This window comes from Triticum aestivum, chromosome 5D, assembly GCF_018294505.1.
Source record: "Triticum aestivum cultivar Chinese Spring chromosome 5D, IWGSC CS RefSeq v2.1, whole genome shotgun sequence".
Lineage (NCBI taxonomy): Eukaryota > Viridiplantae > Streptophyta > Magnoliopsida > Poales > Poaceae > Triticum > Triticum aestivum.
The window spans coordinates 116,000,503-116,016,866 of record NC_057808.1 but is presented as its reverse complement, the minus strand read 5'-3'; the positions used below and the strand labels follow the sequence as shown (position 1 = coordinate 116,016,866).

Sequence of the window (16,364 nt, the reverse complement as noted above, 5' to 3'; positions counted from 1 at the left end):
GCGAGTGGAGAGGCTGACAACGGGCCCCACCAGTCAGGAGAGAGAGGGGGAGAGAGGAAACAGAGCACGGCGGTGCTCCGCCGGAGCTCACGCCGGCGAGGAGGGAATCTTGGGCAAAGCCAGAGGGATAGAAGTGGAGAGGGGGTCACGGCGGACCTGCCCGTACCCATGGCTTGTCGGGGGATGGCCGGAGCTGCTCGCAACCAAGCTCGCAAACGGCGTTGGCGGTTGAGGCTTGCCGGAGAGGAAGAAGGCGACGGCGAGGGGCGACTCCAGGGGCTCTGTTGCTTCCAGGCGACACCAGTGGACCTCCAATGATGCGCCTAAGAGGTTCGTTGAGCTCGAGGGGCTTTGGAGCAGGGTGGATGGGCTGTGGGGATCGCCGGCGATCTCTGGTTATGGTCGACGGCCAGAGGCCTGCCCGACCGGGCTACGGCTATCCCACTTGGTCGTGGTGGTTGAGAAGTGCGGTGTGTGGCTTCGGAACGGAGGGAGGGGCTCTATATATAGCCGGAGTAGGAAGGGGGTACATGGCGCCACCGGAGTTCTCTGGAAGCCGGCGAGCGATGACGAAGGGCGCCAGTGAGAGGGGGCAAGGGCTCAGCGCTCAGGCGGGAGCTGTCCACGCTCGCGGACGAGCACAGGAGGCAGGGGAGAAGAAGACAAGGGCACGAGCGCACTGTGGCTTTTGGCCGCGACGTGCCCGTGGTCGCTGCAGCGTCTCCGGTGTCGGCGAGTGCCAGGGAGACATCAAGAGTGATGAGTCGAAGCTGGTGGCGCGGCGCGCCAGTCGTCGGCGAGCTCTGGCTCGAGCACACGCCGAACAGAGGCATTGGCGCGACGCAGAGTGCGTCGAACGCGTGCCAGACCCCGTGTTCACACGCGGTCACCGCCCTGGCATGGTCAAAGCGATGCACATGCTCGGCCAAACCTTGTCTGGGCTATAGTCCACGCAGTGTTAGGTCTAGGGATGCTGAGAACTCACTGCCAGGCCTACCAGAAGTGACTCAAGCTTCTTGGCAAGTTTCTGGCCAGAAACTTGGGTGCTATGTTTGGAGAGATTCTAGAAGGCCATTAGGGCTGATCTTCTGGGGTTAGGGTTTACTTAGGAGGGTAATGAGGCTCAAGAAAAACCAGGGCCAAAGGATCAAGGAAAAATAAACTAGCTGTACAATGTGCATTTTTGGGCCAGAAGGGAAATGATTTTCTGTAGCCAAAATATTACAAAATGTCATGCAATATTTTTGCTTGGGAAGGTGGGCCAAGGTTCAAAGAATATTCAGGAATTATTTCAAGATCTTAGGAGCAATAAAAATGAGGGTTGCTTTGGAGCACTGATTTCTGAGATGAGTTTGAGAAGAGAAAATGAATATTTTTCTTTTATGAAAAATATTCATTTGACCATTTTGGGATTTTTCAGAGAAATGAGATTGAATGAGAGGTAGATGGGTCACTTGGATGAAGGTCAAGGGCATGCCCAAGTGATAAGTCCATTTGAATTGATTCCAAAAACTCAAATCCAAGGCAAAGGAAAAATCAAGTCCGGAAAAAGAGAGAAGGCAAAATCCAGGCTGTCACAAATTCCAGGTCCGCTTCCCTCGGACAAGAGGCCTCCGTTGCCCCCCTCACCCCCACGCGGGGGTAGCGTGGCCGTCCGGTGAAGGCATCCCCCTGACCCGCGATTGACGGGCGGGCTAGCTCAGTCCCACCTGAGGGGCCTAGGGATTCCAGTGAGGTTATTCAATGAAGCTCCTATGTTGGAACATTAGGGGCTTCGGCCTCACTGGTCGACGTTGGCAGCTCATCGAGTATTTGCCGCAAGAAGAGATTGACATTGTGGGACTTCAGGAGATGATTCGCCAGGACTTTAGCATGCATGAGCTCCAGGGGCTCTCACGCCACCAGTTTGTCCGGCGGTGGCTGCCTGCTACGGGACAATCTGGCGGCATCCTGCTTGGAGTCAAGGAGGATGCTTTCTCGGTTGAGGATATGGACCGAGGGGAGTTCTTCCTGAGCATGTCCATCACCGACCGACGAGTTCACCTCAGCTGGGAGGTAATTTTTGTCTATGGACCTGCGGATCATGGGCGCTCTGCTGACTTCCTTGCCGAGCTGAAAAATAAGGTGGAGCGGTGCACCACTCCGATGGTGGTGGCCGAGGACTTCAACCTCATTAGGTGGGCTTCGGATAAAAGCTCTCCTAATGTTGATCGTGTCCGCATGCGTCTATTTAATGACTGCATTGTGGATCTTGCTCTTCGTGAGATAGACCGCGTAGGGGCTAGGTTCACGTGGACGAATAAGCAGGCGGACCCTATCCGGAGTGTTTTGGATCGGGTATTTGTGTCGGCCCAGTGGGAAGTGATGTTCCCATTGTGCTCCCTCAAGGCGGTTACTCAGATTGGCTCCGACCATACCCCCCTGCTTTTCTCTTCAGGGGATGATGCCCCCCTAGAACCCGTTGCTTCCGCTTTGAGGCGTTTTGGTTGGAGCAACCGGGTTTCTTTGAGCTGGTTCGTGACCGCTGGTTAGAGGCTGTCGTGTCCCCGCCTCGTGTGTTATGTGTCGTGGATGTCTGGCATCACTGTGCTAAAATGGCCCGTCAGGCCATGAAGGGCTGGGGGCGAACCTTGGTGCTGATCTTCGGGCCCGTAAAGGGGCCCTGCTGGATCAGATTAAGGTACTAGATGGCCTTGCGGATGGGCCGGGCCTGTCTCCTGACGACTGGATTAGGAGATACTCCCTTGAGGTCTCGCTCATGGACATTTACAAGAGCGAGGAGTTGTTTTGGCAGCGTCGAGGGGGCCAGAACTGGCTCCTTAAAGGGGATGCGAACACTGCCTACTTCCAGGCGATGGCCAATGGTTGCAGGCGGAAATGTGCCATCCCTTTCCTCTGGGATGGGGGTGTTCTTCTGGAAAGCCCAAAGGACATCTCCACCCATATTTACTCCTATAAGGAGTTGTTTTTGGCTGAGCCTCGTGGAGGCGTCTCCCTCTGCGCCGACTTTTGGCCGCTTGCCGACCATCTCCGATGCGAAGAATGCAGAGCTTACTCTCCCTTTCTCTCCCGAGGAGGTGGGACGGGCGATTGCTTCTATGAAAGCTTGCTCGGCCCGGGGGGCGGATGGCCTTCCGGTAGTTTCTTCCAAAAATTCTAGGAGATCCTGCGTCCGGTCATTATGCCCACGGTCCATGAGTTCTATATCGGAACTCTTGACATGGCTAGGATTAATTATGGCATCATATCTATGATCCCCAAAGTAGTTGGGGCGAAGGATATTCGGCAATTCCGCCCCATCACGGTGATCAATGTGTTGGAGCGAATCTTTGCGAAGGTTTGCGCGACCCATTTATCCCCCGTGGCGGAAAGGATTGCCCACCCCCTCCAGTCCGCGTTCTTGAAGGGTCGGCGGATCCATGACGGGATTCTTGCCCTTCACGAGATTGTCCACGAGGTGGCGTCGAAGGGGCTTAAGGGGGTCTTCCTCAAACTCGATTTCCAAAAGGCTTATGACTATCTGGACTGGTCCTTTTTGAGGTTGGTGATGCAGCGATGAGGATTTGATGAGTGGTTGTGCTCCTGGATCATGCAATTGGTTAGATCTGGAAACACGGCGATCAACATCAACAGCGAAGTGGGACCCTTCTTCCAGGCCTCCAGGCGGGTAAAGCAAGGGGATCCTCTCTCCCCCTTGCTTTTCAACCTTGCAGTTGATGCCCTTGCGGGCATCCTAGATAAGGCCAAGCTGGCCGGCCACCTTAAGGGTGTGGTTAGTCATCTCATTCCGGATGGGGGGGGGGGGTTAGCCATTTGCAGTATGCGGATGACACCATGATTATGGTGGAAGGTTTTGACTCGGACATTGTTAATCTTAAGTTCCTTTTGCTCTGCTTTGAGGAAATGTCTGGACTTAAGATTAACTTTGATAAGAGCGAGGTTGTGGTCCTTGGCTACTCGGAGGCTAAGCAGCATAGGATCGCAGATAACCTCAATTGTAGGTTGGCTTCATTCCCCATATCTTACTTGGGGATGCCCCTGGCTGAGTCCGGGATTTTGGTGAGTGGGTATGATCCGCTTGTGGGACGAGTAGCGTCTCGTGCGGAGCCCTAGTGCGGTAGGTTCACATCTAAAGGAAGCAAAATTGTCCTCATTAGCTCTAACCTTTCTAGCCTTTCCATGTATATGATGGGGATGTACATCTTGCCCGAGGGTGTGCATAGTTCCTTTGACAAGGAGCTGGCTAGGTTCTTCTGGCAAGCATGGGGATGGTCGGCCTAAGTACCATATGGTGAAATGGGCTGACATCTGCTTGCCAAAGGACCGAGGTGGGTTGGGCATCCCTGCGTCTCGCCGTATGAACGTGGCGCTCATGCTTCGTTGGGTTTGGCGGATCTTGCGGGGAGATGGAGGTTTGTGGCTGCAGCTGATTGAGTCCAAGTACCTGCAGGGCCAGCCCCTCTTGGCTTGCTCGCACTCGGCTGGGTCCCAGTTTTGGAAATCTGTCCAGGCCATCAATGATGAGATTAGGCTGGGTTTGCGATTCTCGGTTGGTAATGGGTCTGGGACCCAGTTTTGGTTGGACCCCTGGCTTGATGGGGAGCCTCTCCGCATGCGGTTTCCGAGGCTCTTTGCGATTTGTGACGACCCGATTGTTCTTGTTTCTGCGGCTGCTTTGGATGAGGGAACATTGCGTTCCGCCGCTCATTCGGACCAGCTGAGGTGCAGGAATGGGCAGACTTGAGGGAAGTAGTCCCTCTTCCTTTGTCCCAGGATCCTGACACTATTTCTTGGAGTCTTTCTCCTTCGGGAGAATTCTCCGTAAGTTCCGCTTATCAGGCGCTATGCCGGCTACCGGTTCTCCAGTGGTTATCCCCATTGTGGAAGGCGTCGATGCCCCTGAAGATCAAGATTTTCGTGTGGCAGCTTCTCAGAGATCGTTTACCTTCGGGGACTGAGGTGCTGAAACGCCATGGTCTGGGCAATGGCATTTGCCCCCTTTGCCTCGTCCCGGAAACGGGAACGCACATTTTGTTCTCGTGTGTAGCAGCACAGGCACTTTGGTGCTTTGTTCGTGAGGCTCTGGGACCGGAGTGCAAGGCCCATGACATTGCAGAGTTTCTGCAGGTAAGGCCACTCAGGTTGGCCGTAAGCGCCGACTGTTCTGGCTTATCTCCGCGGCTATGATGTGGACTCTTTGGATTACTCGCAATAAGATGGTGATTGAGCGGGTGTTCCCACGGCGTGCTTCTGACTCGTTCTTCAAATTTCTTGCCTTCTTGCAGCACGGGCATCCGCTCGCTAGGCCGAGAGATTGTGACCGGCTTCAGCTCTATCTGGACGCTCTGCTGTCTTCCGCGCGTCGGCTCTCCGACCGTTCGTCTGCTTCGTAGCTTGCCCTGGCGGCCTTTTTATGTTTCTTCTTCTTTCGTTTGAGTGTGTTTGTGTCGTGGCCCCAGCAGTTTCCTTTTATGACTATGATTGAGACTTGGTTGTATGGACGTATGTTTTATCTATAAAGCGGGGCGAAAGCCTATTTCGAGGGCGTTCCTTTCACTAACATACTCTCCTATTTCGACAACAACTCCGTTTCGATATATCTTCCCAGTCCATTTTGAGAGAATAATGTCCAGTTATGTGTAACCCATTGAGGGACAAAGTGCAATTATTGCAGTGTTCACGTCCTTACCCAATTTAGCTGATTGATTTGGAACCTCTTCCATTTTTCTTGCAGAACTAAGCCCTATGCGTGACCCATTAGAACGCAACATGCAACATCATCTTGAATAAAGTCATGCTTGTCGCTCGTGCCTCATAATGTTGAGAACAAGAGCTCCATGTCAAACCATCAGCACCACCTCACTTTTTTCACAATGTACATTGACAGAACAGGTATCATACAAAGCCTATCACCGGAGGTGATATATTGACCGAGGCAAGTACCGGACTGAGTCCTCCCCTTGCTAGACTTGTATGTCCACGAGTCTTCAAAAGTTCAATGGCTCAGATCCAACATTGATCCTGTGTTTCCTTCTTCGATATTTCATCTGATCTGATAAAATCATTCTCCTTCAGTTGCTGCTAGAAATCACAAATCGGCTTAATATCCACTTCTGGTGTACATGGATGAAAAGAAACAAAGAAAAGACACCAAAAATGCCCATATAACAGTTATTAAAGATAGCCCTGGCCCATATAACTGGCTATTTGGTCCCGCTCTGATCTCATCTCACACTAGAGTTTTCTAAAGAGAACCTAACCAGAATTGTAGAGACAATGCAAGTTCAATCTATCAACTATTTGTTGTTACTTCTGGCTATTATCAGGAAAGAGCGACGTTACTAGACTGTCATGTACTGTATTTGCTAATATCAAAACAATCTGCCTCCCAATCTTAAACTATGCCAGTTCACACTGGTTATTATCAGGAAAGAGTGACATTACTAAACTGACATGTACGTATTCGCTAATATCACAACAATCTCCCTCCCAATCTTCAGATAGCACATATGACAAATTCTCTTGGTGAATTTTTACACATACCTATATGTGGATTTTTTTTTTCACATTTTTTTGAAACTTTCGAATGCAGTTTTCTATATTTCTAATACCGGGCTCACTGGAGATGTGGACCATGAGAATCATTTGCCTTCCTTTTCATATATCCACAACCTAAACAAAGTAGGTTCAAGTTCCCATGGACCTGAATAACTGAATATGTGTTCCTATTTATGCTGTAGGAATGTATATTCATGCGCACATCTCAAGTGCAGCCTAGTAAGATTATGATTAAGTGAATTTTGATCTGGAAAACATAATGTTGTGAATACTCTCGTCATCTATCTTTACTCTTCAGATTTGGGGTACTTATCCATGTATATCATATAACTATATCGCTAGGGGAAAAAAGACACATCCACAAAGTCATATTCTGCTAACACTTTCCGTCAGAGATTTTAAGCATTCCTAGTATTTCTACCTGACCATGAGATTTTTTTTTTGTACTTATAAACACTTAGTCCTCATTTCATAGAATTTACTTCATCAAACTCTTCATTTGTTCTTGGCCAGTCTGTATCCTTTCCTGAATTAAGTTTTGCTGACCATTTTGAGTATAGCAAGGATCTTCACAGTCAAAATACTTGACAACTGCCCACGAACATGTATCATTAGTTATCCCACATTTCTGTCCAGAAGAAAGGATGCAGTTAAAAAAAGGAGCATACATCTTAATCTTTCGTCGCGGGACAAAATCAACAAGCCACCTTTTGTTTAACAATGGAACAAGCCATAGATGGCAACAATTACATTGTCTCTATACTTCTTAAAGGAACTGTGTGAGAAAATAACTCCAAATTCCAATTATAATAGAATCATTAAATTCAATTGAATTCATGTTCCAAATCAATTAATAATGCACCAATGTGTTCAATTTTTTTATGACTGATCAGTAAGTGGCGCCAAACAAGCAAACCGGCATTATAATTTATAAGATAAAACTGTGATCAGCATTACATTTGAAGCACAAAGATAAAACTTTGGGTAGTTGTACATTTGAAGCAGTAACTAAAACATTATATAATAACAAAAGGAAGATCTGATTTCAAACTAGTTTCAGCCACGAAGAATTGGTGGCAGTCTGGCACCAAACTAACGACATCGATTGGGTTGCACGTATCAAAGACGAACAAAAACCTCATTCACCTAACTGTTTTATCTTATGAGTAGAGGGCAGCCTGCACAGGAGAAAGGAATTTGTGTAAATGTTGATGATATCGCATATTCTCGATAAAAAAGGACACAAAGACAGAAATCCTGTGTTTGGTACCTCTTGTGTAGAACAAAATACGCGAGATCATGTGCTGGCTTATGGTTGACTCTCTTCCTCCGGTATCTCCGAGACCCCCGTAAGCTAGCATTGCGTATGCTGGTCAGTAATGTGGTCAAATTGCAAAAGAAATGAAAACGATGTTACTTTGAGCTCATAATTAAGCAGTTAAAACCATACCCAAGAGGAATGACATCCTGCGGCGTGGGCTTGTGTCGTGGCAATCGATTTTTCAGCAGGCAGTCCAGGTTGGGACGCAGATCAACCAACTCCTGCAGCCTCGTCAAGGTCTCGAGCTTTATATCCTCCCAGTTCACGGATGGTCTGCGTTTACAAAGGCACAGACCTCATTATCGATCTAAGCCGGCGAAACCCAACGGAGGGCGAGCTGGGATTGCGCGAAAAATCGCCATTCGTCTGACTGAACAGACTACGTACAAATCAATGCCGCGAAGATAAGTAGGTACAGTACCTGGCTTGTTGGGAAGTCATGGAGCAGTACATGACCTTGCGTCGGGCTTCCTCGGGGCAGGCCTTGCGGATGGCCTCATCAGAGGGCCTGAGGAAAGATGCGGCGCGACCGCCTTCGTCGCCGCGGCAGGCCAGCCAGGCAAGTATGGAGTGGTGGGAGAGGCTGCTGAGGAGGGTGGCGTACTGGGTGGCGGCGCCGTCCCCATCCCCGTCCCCCCAGAGCGCCGAGAAGCACCGCAGGTAGCGGTGGGCAGAGGCCCAGAGCCCTTGTCTCACCAGCTGCTCCAGATGCGCCGCCTCGAAGAACAGCCCCGCCTCCATCTCCAGCCTGAGTTGGAAGCGATCGGAATAAGCAAGTACTGGAGTGAATCGCGAATCAAATGAAGAGATCGACAGCAAATTGCAGCGTGCGAGCTTACGTGTGGGCGGTGTGGTCCTTGAGGAGAGCGTCCAGCCGCCGGAGGTGAAGAATAACCTCGGCGGGACATTCCCGAGCACTTTTTAAAAGATTGAACAATTTTATTAATACAACAATATTTTCTAAAATACCAATACTATTGAAAATAAAATTTTAGAAATTCTGATTTTTTTTAAAGAAATTCTTAAAAAATAAAAATGTGTAAAACCGGTAAAAAAATCATAAAAAGAAAAGCAATTGAATCTCGGCGGATGCTAGGCGTAAGCCGGCTAACTCACTGTTATAAGCCGGCTTGGTAACCGTTTGATCGTGAACATATATCGTAGCCAATCGCTTGGTGTCCCGCGAATCGCACTTTCACACAACGCACATCTTCTCTCTCGTGTAACACACGAACAACCCATGCAGCGCCCACTCTCGCGCTCCACCAGCTGCGACACCGCCCGGAGTCGACGTCACCAGAGCTGCCATGCAAATGTCGTAGAACGCAGTGGCCACGACACTGCCGGTCGCTGGAGCCGCAATGCATCGGCCGTCGGAGTTGACGCCGCCGGAGCTGCGATGCGGCGGCCGTTGATGTCGCCGGAGCTGCAATGATGCAGCGGCCGACGGAGTCGACACCACCGGAGCTACGGCCGTCGGAGTTGCAATGCATCGGCCGCCGGAGTTGACGCCGCCGGAACAGCGATGCAGCGGCCGTTGACGTCGCCGGAGCTGCAATGATGTAGCGGCCGACGGAGTCGACGCCACCGGAGCTACGGCCATCGGAGTTGCAATGCATTGGCCGTCGGAGTTGACGCCGCCGGAGCTGCGATGCAGCGGCCGTTGACGTCGCCGAAGTTGCAATGATGCAGCGGCCGTCGGAGTCAACGCCACCGAAGCTACGACCGTCAGAGTTCCAATGCATCGGCCGTCGGAGTTGACGCCGCCGGAGCTGCGATGCAGCGGCCGTTGACGCCGCTGGAGCTGCAATGCAGCGGCCGTTGATGCCGCCGGAGTTGCAATGTAGCGGCCATGACGCGCACCGGAGCTGCGATGCAGCGGCCGTTGACGTCGCTGGAGCTTCAATGCAGCGGCCGTTGACGCCGCCGGAGTTGCAATGCAGCGGCTATTGAAGCTACGATGCAGCGGCCACGACGCCGGAGCTGCTATGCACTATGCAACGGCCATCGACGCTGCCGCTCGTCGGGGCCTAGGGACTGTTGGAACTTACAAGGGGCGTCACTAGTGGCCGTCACCTGCCCCATGGAGCAGCTCGTGCGGGTTAGCAGCGGCGGCCAGTGTCGCTCGCCATCGGAGCCTCCTCCCGTAGCATCGGAGAGGCGGTGTGGCTGGATCTCGCAGCAGGTTGCGGCTGGGCATGCCTCCCACGTCTCTGTGCACACAGCTGCGTCTTGCTTGCTGCCTTGTGAGATGGGGACGAGACGATATGAGGGGAGGAAGAGGAAGGACAGAGAGAAGATGGGATAAGATTTCTACGGTGGGGAAGTGGTGGGGCCCATGCGGGACACGCGTCATAAGAAGAAGGCGGCTTAGGAGCGCGTATTATCAGCCGGCGGAAATGAAGTGATTTCCTTGAATCGCCGGAAGTTTGAAGCAAAGAGCGTTAAATACGGTTTAGGGCCTGTTCTGATCTCCTCCAACTTCACAAAACTTCACAAATCCAGCTTCACTAGCCAGCTTCACGCTTCATCTGGCGATTCCTGAGCGTTCTGCGTCGTGTGTGCAGCTTCTCCCATTGCTGCAACCCAGCTGGGAGGTTGTGGGCCTATTGGGCGCTACTGGGCCGGTTGGAGGCAGCCCAGTATGGGCTAGGCATCGAGGGAAGCCGCCCCTGTACCGATTCGATGGAGAGCGAGAGGAGCGTTATGTTTTGTGCGAGTGTACCGGTTCGCTGGCTTGGACTTGGCGGTGGCACTTCGGTTGTAATACTGGCCAACTCCAGCTTTTCCCATCGGTGGAGCTGGGTCGTCGCTGCTCCAGGATTTTGCACTGCCATCGAGCAAAACTTTGAGAAGCCAGCTTCTCGTAGCAAAACTGTTCGGGACAAATTCATCTGTGAAGTTTGTGAAGTGTAGAGCTGGAGGACTTCAGAACAGGCCCTTAACTTTGTCTTTTTTTGAGTCCGCTCCCGTCTCTTTAACTTTGTCTTTTTTTTAGTCCGCCCCCAGCCTTCTAAAAAAAACTATAGCTCTCAGCCCAGTAAGTTCTCAGGCGGCCCATAAACCCTTCTCCACCCCTCTCCCTCCCTCGGAACCGAAATAATAAGGGAGGCGCAAAGCAGAGGAAAGAAGGCAGGAGCGAGACGTGAGATCAAGAGAAACGCCGGGAGAGAGCAGAGCGATGAGGCCTTTCCACGGCGACGTCGCTGGCCTGACGTCGCTCCGTCTCCGTCGGCTCCTGTGCTTCCTCAGGCGCTGGAATCTCTCCGACACCGCACACGCGTACGTCTCTCTGAATCTCTTGTTCGCTGCCGGCGGAGACACCAATTGCAACGATGCGTGCATGATCCAAGGCGGATTTTCTCGTGCATTGCAGGCTGGAGCAGGAGACGGGCGTGTCCTTCATGCCGGAGTACCTGCGGCTGCTGCTGGCCCAGGACAAGTGGGCGGAAGCCAAGCCGAGGCGTACGTGGCGGGCCTCGTCGACCTGGAGGACTGCAGCCGGCTGGCCAGCCTCGTCCTCTCACGCATCCGCGTCTTCGGCGTCATGTCCAAGTTCGCCGTCGGGGAGGCCAGCACCGTCTCCGCCGCTTCCTTCCGACGCGCCGAGGTCGGCCTCCTCGCCCACCCCGAGCTGCGCGCTGTCCGCCGCGTCCTCGATTCCATGCGCTCCGACCCAGACAAGTGCGTCTCCAATCTCCCATCCAGTACCAATTGCTACTGCTTGCAAATTACTGTCGCCGTGGCAATGGACATGACAAGAGTTCAGCTTCATCGAGCTTTGCTTGCCTTCAATTGCAGGGCCTCAAGGCTGTATGCGCACATCCATCCCGGGGCAGTGGAGGCCATCATGAAGTGGGTCACCAAGTGCCCGGAGTTCAAATCCAAGAATCGAGCACCACCTCGTTGCCGCTTCGATCGCACCTACATCGTATCTCTTGGTCCTAGGTACTACTACTACATACACTTGATTGCTTAGTTTCAATGTCTTCATCAAATTCTTTCATAATTTCATTTTCTTAGCAATAGCGTACCACTGGCCTGAGAAATGGTTCTAAATTTTGATTTCAGAAATATTTCAGGCCCCACTGAAATTTCCGAAATTTCAGTTTTTAAGGTTTTCAATTTGAACAAATGATCAGAAGTTTTACATGAATGTTAGTCCAACTAAGTTTTGGTCAATCGGCTTATTCGATTTGAATATTCCAAAAACCACGTGTCGCTGAATTTATTTTTTCTGAACTTACATTGAAGTCAGAACCCTGTGCTGATTAGTATTGCTTGTTACAGTTTCTGGGAATGCAGAGGAAGGGGTCTGAATAACAAATCTGGCCGTCGAATCCCAGCACACATCCTTGCCCGTTGCTTTATGCGAAGGAGGTAGACCATGTGGCTTGAAAAAAAAATCTCCTGTTTTTTCAGATTATAACATGCTCAACTTTTTTGTTAAAGTTATTATATTTATATAGTTACAGCCATATTGTAGGGAAGTCTTAGATAAATATATGGGTCTGTCTATATCTCATGACCAAACGGTAGGGAACACCAGCTCCTACGGTCCTACCAACACAGCCAATAGCTACTGTTGTTGATTAATAAGTGGTAAACTATTGATAACAGCACATACAGCGCGAGATTAGAAGTTATTCTTGATATTTTTTGAAACCTTTTTTACAAATTGTAAACAAAATGTCGAATACTTTTGAATATGCAAACATTTTTAAAAAATTGAAAAGTCATTTTAATGTGAATAAACTTTGTAGTTCCCACATTTTTTGAAAAATATGAACACATTTTAGTATTCCGAACAATTTCTTCATGAACAAATTTGAAAATGTAAACTATTTTCGAAAATTCCCAACAGTTTTAAAAGTGTGGACACTTTTGAAATTACGAACATTTTATTAAAAACACGAATAAATTTGGTTTATTTTTATTTTAATCAAAAAATCAATAAAACTAGTTTTTGGTACCATTTAAAAAATATTGACATTTGAAAAAAAATCATGCATTCGAAAAGATTGTTTGTGATGTTTAAGGACACATATTATACAATGGTAAACATGTTTCGTCACATTCAAAGAAATGTTCGTGACAATTCTTAAAACAAACTTCACGCATTAAAAAAATCACAATATTTCTAGAAAATGTGTATGCAATGTAAAAAAGTGTTCGCGTATTTTTTATAAAAGATAAAATTTTAAAAAAAGTTCAGCAGGAGTTTGAAAAATGTTTACCACTTATTCTAAAAAATGCTCGGGCCTGTATTTGAAAAAACAATATTCATCATGTATTTTTTAAATGTCTAACGTGTCTTATAAAATGTTTTCCGTGTAAATAAAAAAATGTGTATTACAAAATTTGATATGTATTTGAAAAAAATTACAATTAGATAGGGGTACTAGGTTGGGGAACGAGTTGCGTGCCGAGAGTGGACATGCAACTATGTTGGGCATGAGTTGCATGTTTGGCTTGGACATGCAACTGGGTTAGTAGGTTGCGTGTTGGGTTTGGACAGGCAACTAGATAGGGGTCGAGGGCAGGTTGCGTGTTGGGGTTGGACATGCAGCTGTGTCGGCGAGTTGCAAGTTAGTTTGGACATGCAACTAGATAGGAATGGGAGCAACTTGCGCGTCGAGGGTGGACATGCAACTAGGATGGCGAGTTGTGTGTTTTGCTTAAAATTGCAACTGCTACAAAAAAAATGGGTTGGGCCTTACAAGTACAAAGCCCTTGGTTGAGAGTCGAGGGTGGACTTGCAATTGGGGCACCTACAAGTACAAAGCCCTTAGTTACGAGTTGATGGTGGACTTGCAACTGGAGTAGCTACAAGTACATAAATCCCAATTGCGAGTCGAGGGTGGACTTGCAACTACGAAACGACGACTACAAAAAGCCCTATTTCCAAGTTGACGGTGGACTTGCAACTAGGGCAACTACATGTACAAAAAAAATCCCAAGTTGTGTGTCAAGGATGGACTTGCAACTATGGCAGTTATAGGTACGAAGCCTAGTTGAGAGTCGATGGTAGACTTGCAATTGGGCAACTACAACCACAAAAAGAACCCTCCCTTGTGATTCGAGGCTGGACTTGCAACTATGGCAACTACAACTATAAACCCTGAGTTATAAGTCAACGGTGGACTTGCAACTAGGTTACCTACAACTGCAAACCCTCGGGTTGCGAGTCGACGTTGTACTTGCGACTGGGACACCTACAACTACAAAGCCTCGAGTTGCGAGTCGATGGTGGACTTGCAACTGGGGCACCTACAACTACAAAAGCCATAGCCACGGGTTGAGGGTGGACTTACAACTGGGGAAACTACAAATTACAAAAGAAAACAAGTTGCGAGTCGAGGGTTGACTTGCAATAACGACAACCACAACTACAAAAAAACGCAGTTGCGAGTCAAGAGTGGACTTGCAACTGGGAACTACAAGTACAAAGCCAGTTGTGAGTCGATGGTAGACATGCAACTGGGCCAACTACAACTACAAGACCTCTAGCAAAAAGGTGGACTATGAAACTAGGATGAAACAAACTATGGGACAAGTTGTGATTCAACGATGGACTTGGAACCGGGATGGAAAACAAAGCACAAGCTCCAGCTGCGAGCCAATGATGGGCTTGAAACTCGAACAACTACGAGCCCAGTAACGAGTCGATGGTGACTTGCAACTAGGACAACTAGAAAACTAAGAGCCTAATTGCGAGTCATGGTCAATTTGCAATTGGGATAAAACAAACTACTGGCCCAGTTGCAAGTCAAAGGGTGGAACATAACACTGGTATGTCGGAAACTAGGGCGGCAAGAGTGGAACAAAACACCAGGCATAAGGCCGAGCCTTCCACCCTTTACCAAGTATATAGATGCATTAATTAAAATAAGATAAATTGTGATATCCCAAAATATCCATGAAATCCATGTCCCAACATGGAACGACCCGCAACTGCACCTGCAACTAGCAACGCTATAAGAGGGGTTGAGCAAAGCGGTAACATAGCCAAACAACGGTTTGCTAGGAAGGGTGAAAAATGTTAGAGGCTATCATGGCAATTTGGGAGGCTTGATAAACAAGTGGTAGGTAGCGCGACATAGCGATAGCATCGAGACAACTAGCATAGCAATGATAGTAGTGAGATCCAAGGTGACGGTCATCTTGCCTGAAATCCCGCTAGGAAGAAGAACGAGTCCATGAAGAAGATGAAGCCACGAAGACGAACCAAGTGTAGACAAACGAATCCTCATGATCGCAATGAAACAGGAACTAACGAGAAGGAGCACAACCGGAAAGAAGCAAACACACAACACATAATGAGACATGATGCTCAACCAAGTATGATGCATGAGAAGGCTACATGAAGCTACTCATGGCAAGAGATGATGCATACAAGAGCAACACATCAAAGCAAATTTAAACGAGGCCGGAAACAACATATAACAATTCCGGTAAGTCCTCATATGCAAATTTCGAAATTGGTCCAGATCTGATTAGAACACAATGTTGAAGTTGTTAAACATCAATTTAAAATGCATCAAGATGATCTACACGGTTTTCTAGTCAAGTTACATATAAAGTTCGTTTAATTCGGAGCTACGGCCTAGAAGATATGAGCAAAACAAGTTAAACATGACATTGATGCAAAATGCATACAAACATCAAGCACACACTCCAAAACATGGATGCAACAAGGTAACATGAAGCTACATGCAAAACTAAGCAAGTAAATGACATGGCAGTGACGACGACTAAACGGAGGACACCTCGCGCATCGGATTCGGGGCGTTACAACCTGCAACCGGGATGAAAAAGTAAACACGGGTCGAGTTGCGACTCAAGGGCGACTTGCAACTGTGATGAAACAAACTATGGGCCTACCTGCAAGTTGAGGATGCACTTGCAACTGGAACAACTACACAAAACTACGATACAAGTTGCGAGCCGAGGATGGACTTGCAACTGGGACAAGTACACAAAACTACGATACGAGTTGCGAATTGCGAGGGTGGACTTGCAACTGAGACAACTACGAAACTACGAGCCCAGTTACGAGTCAAGTATCAACTTGCAACTGGGATGCAACAAACTACTAGCCCAATTGCGAGTCAAGGGTGGACCTGCAACCGGGATGAAAAACTAAAGACGGCCTGAGTTGCGAGTCAAGGGTGGACTTGCAACTAGGATAAAACAAACTACGAGCCTAGTTGCGAGTTGAGGGTGTACTTGCAACAGGGACAACTACACAAAACTACGATACGAGCTGCGAGTCGAGGGTGGACTTGCAACTGGGACAACTAAACAAAACTACGATACGATTTGCAAGCCGCAAGAGTGGGCATGCAAACAAGACAACTATGAAACTATGAGCCTAGTTGCGAGTCAAGTATCGACTTGCAACTGGGATGAAACAAACTATGGGCCCACATGCGAGTCAAGGGTGTACTTGGAACCAGGATAAAACACAAAACACAAGCTCCAG

At 48.9% G+C, this 16,364-nt stretch overlaps 1 protein-coding gene across 1 annotated transcript; it reads right to left on the bottom strand.

Annotated features, from left to right (window-relative positions):
- Positions 1-7,216: 7,216 nt before the first annotated feature.
- LOC123124456 (uncharacterized) lies at positions 7,217-10,124 on the bottom strand. The gene is made up of 5 exons (XM_044545073.1): positions 8,719-10,124; positions 8,301-8,627; positions 8,009-8,152; positions 7,829-7,912; positions 7,217-7,736 (listed from the first exon to the last, which is right to left on the bottom strand). Exons 2-5 carry the CDS (start codon positions 8,618-8,620, stop codon positions 7,697-7,699), a joined length of 588 nt encoding a protein of 195 aa, XP_044401008.1. The 5' UTR covers positions 8,621-8,627; positions 8,719-10,124; the 3' UTR covers positions 7,217-7,696.
- Positions 10,125-16,364: the final 6,240 nt, after the last annotated feature.